This window comes from Aegilops tauschii, chromosome 7 (genome assembly GCF_002575655.3).
Source record: "Aegilops tauschii subsp. strangulata cultivar AL8/78 chromosome 7, Aet v6.0, whole genome shotgun sequence".
In the NCBI taxonomy this organism is placed as follows: Eukaryota; Viridiplantae; Streptophyta; class Magnoliopsida; order Poales; family Poaceae; genus Aegilops; species Aegilops tauschii.
The window spans coordinates 26445858-26448324 of NC_053041.3; the positions used below are offsets into that span (position 1 = coordinate 26445858).

Consider the following 2467-nt stretch of genomic DNA (forward strand, 5'->3'; position numbering starts at 1 on the left):
CAAAAACACACATACGAATATCGGTTAGTGCGTACTATTAAATAGCTTGCTATGTTTTGTTGTATTGAGCAATCTTCTCAATAATATTAGTGTTTTTCTTGCAGCTGGTATATCTCAATCCTTGGAAGTGACAATGTATTATATAGATCATTTTGCTGGCGCAATCATTAACATCTCCTTCCTCAGTGTGTTAGCTAGTCTTCCACGCTCACGCGATGTGGTATGCAACACCCTCTCCCCTTACATGTTGAGAGCACCAAGCTTCTATATATAGAGCCAAATCGGAACAACATTTTCAGCGTAGTGTTCTAGACCTAGCTACCAAGAAGCCATGATGTGCTCCCTCATCGCCATCCTCCTCTTGTCCATTGGTTCCTCGGTTGCCCATGGCGCCGGAGCAGGTCGCCAGCGCTACCATGTGGTGGAGACCGGGCACTTGGAGCCCAAATCCTTCTGCTCTGGCCTCAAGGGTTCGTAACGTACATGCATTCGTGCATGCAAATCGATCAACGTCCATGCAGTAGCTCCATTGGTTTCATGGCTAACCCATGCGTGCTTGTTTTCATTTTGCATGCAGTGGCTCCATTGGCCGAGGGCACGTGGGTGCCGCTGCACCGTCCGTTCGGCCCCTGCTCGCCGTCTGCCGGCAGGGCGCCGGTGCCGTCCCTGCTGGAGATGCTCCGGTGGGACCAGGTCCGCACCGAGTATGTCCGGAGGAAGGCCAGCGGCGGGGCGGAGGACGTGCTCAACCCAGCCAAGCCGCACGTGGAGCTGTATCAGACGGACTTCAGTCTCCGTTCGCCCTTCGAGGTGGGCTCCGGCTCCGGCAGCTCGGCGCGGATCGACGCCGACGGCGACCCCACGGCCGCGTCCCAGCAGACCATGGCCATCGACACGACCGTGGACGTGCCGTGGATCCAGTGCGTCCCCTGCCCCATCCCCCAGTGCTATCCGCAGCGGGACCCCTTGTTCGACCCCAGCACGTCGAGCACCGCCGCGGCCGTCCGCTGCCGCTCCCCCGCCTGCCGCTCCCTCGGCCCCTACGGCAACGGCTGCTCCAACACGTCCGCCAACGCCGAGTGCCGGTACCTCATCGAGTACAGCGACGACCGCGCCACCGCCGGGACATACATGACCGACACGCTGACCATCAGCGGCAGCACCACCGTCCGCAACTTCCGGTTCGGGTGCAGCCACGCCGTGCGCGGCAAGTTCAGCGACCTGACTGCCGGGACCATGTCCCTCGGCGGCGGCGCCCAGTCGCTCCTCGCCCAGACGGCCCGCTCCCTGGGCAATGCCTTCTCCTACTGCGTCCCTCAGCCCAGCGCCTCCGGCTTCCTCTCCATCGGCGGGCCGGTGACGACCAACTCCACAACAGTGTTCGCGACCACGCCGCTGGTCAGGAGCGCCATCAACCCAAGCCTGTACCTGGTGCGCCTCCAGGGCATCGTCGTGGCGGGGCGCCGGCTCAGGATCCCGCCGGTGGCCTTCTCCGCCGGGGCGGTGATGGACTCGAGCGCCGTCATCACGCAGCTGCCCCCCACCGCGTACCGCGCGCTGCGCCGGGCCTTCAGGAGCGCCATGAGGGCGTACCCGAGGAGCGGCGCCACGGGGACCCTGGACACCTGCTACGACTTCCTGGGGGTCGCCAATGTGAGGGTGCCCGCCGTCTCCCTCGTGTTCGGCGGCGGCGCCGTGGTGGTGCTCGACCCGCCGGCCGTGATGCTCGGGGGCTGCCTCGCCTTCACGGCCACCTCCTCGGACCTGGCCCTCGGCTTCATCGGCAACGTGCAGCAGCAGGCGCACGAGGTGCTCTACGACGTCGCCGCCGGGGGCGTCGGCTTCCGCCGTGGCGCCTGCTAGTGTTCGGCAACATAAATCCTGCGGCCGTACGTTTGCTTTAATTATCTTGCCATGCATGCTTCGTGTGCTTGGCCGCTGTATCTCGTTCTCGTAGAGTAGTAGAGGTAGACTAGCTGCCAGCATGAGTTCCTGGGATGGCTCGAGCTCCAGTAATAATCATGGCGGCATCCTAGTTGTGGTCTTTTATGCATGTGTTGTAACTTGTAATTGAAGCTGCTTAGCTTCAGTGCAGCTTGTGAGACCCATAAAATCAGAGAAATTAAATGTTGCAAGCTTTACACAGCGCCAAGCCATGCATGTCTCTTGTGCACTCTGGACCTCAGACTTGTGGTGCATGAGTTTGTGAACATTTTATTTTTTGATAAAAATGAACTTGTGAACATATGAACCTCAGACTTAGACTTATCGTATTCATCCATATGTGATTTTGTCTTCCAGGTTTATGTTATGCGAGGAACGAATTTCATTGGTCCGGAAAAATTTCAGTTGGATCATGGATTGGATCTATTACAAAATCCAATGTATTTTAGTTGTTTTTTCAGGGCAATGTATTTTAGTTGGGGTCTGACGTGAAAACGGCCTTCATAATTTGCAAATACGAAGT

At 58.2% G+C, this 2467-nt stretch overlaps 1 protein-coding gene across 1 annotated transcript; it reads left to right on the plus strand.

Moving 5' to 3' along the window:
- Positions 1 to 275: 275 nt before the first annotated feature.
- Positions 276 to 2141, plus strand: LOC109763392 (aspartyl protease family protein At5g10770-like). The gene is made up of 2 exons (XM_020322237.3): positions 276 to 470; positions 578 to 2141. Exons 1-2 carry the CDS (start codon positions 332 to 334, stop codon positions 1861 to 1863), a joined length of 1425 nt encoding a protein of 474 aa, XP_020177826.1. The 5' UTR covers positions 276 to 331; the 3' UTR covers positions 1864 to 2141.
- Positions 2142 to 2467: the final 326 nt, after the last annotated feature.

Coding starts and splice junctions, on each gene's coding strand:
- LOC109763392 (XM_020322237.3), top strand. CDS start 332: ATGATGTGCTCCCTCATCGCCATCCTCCTCTTGTCCATTGGTTCCTCG. Junction 471..577: donor CTTCTGCTCTGGCCTCAAGG/GTTCGTAACGTA, acceptor TTTTGCATGCAG/TGGCTCCATTGGCCGAGGGC.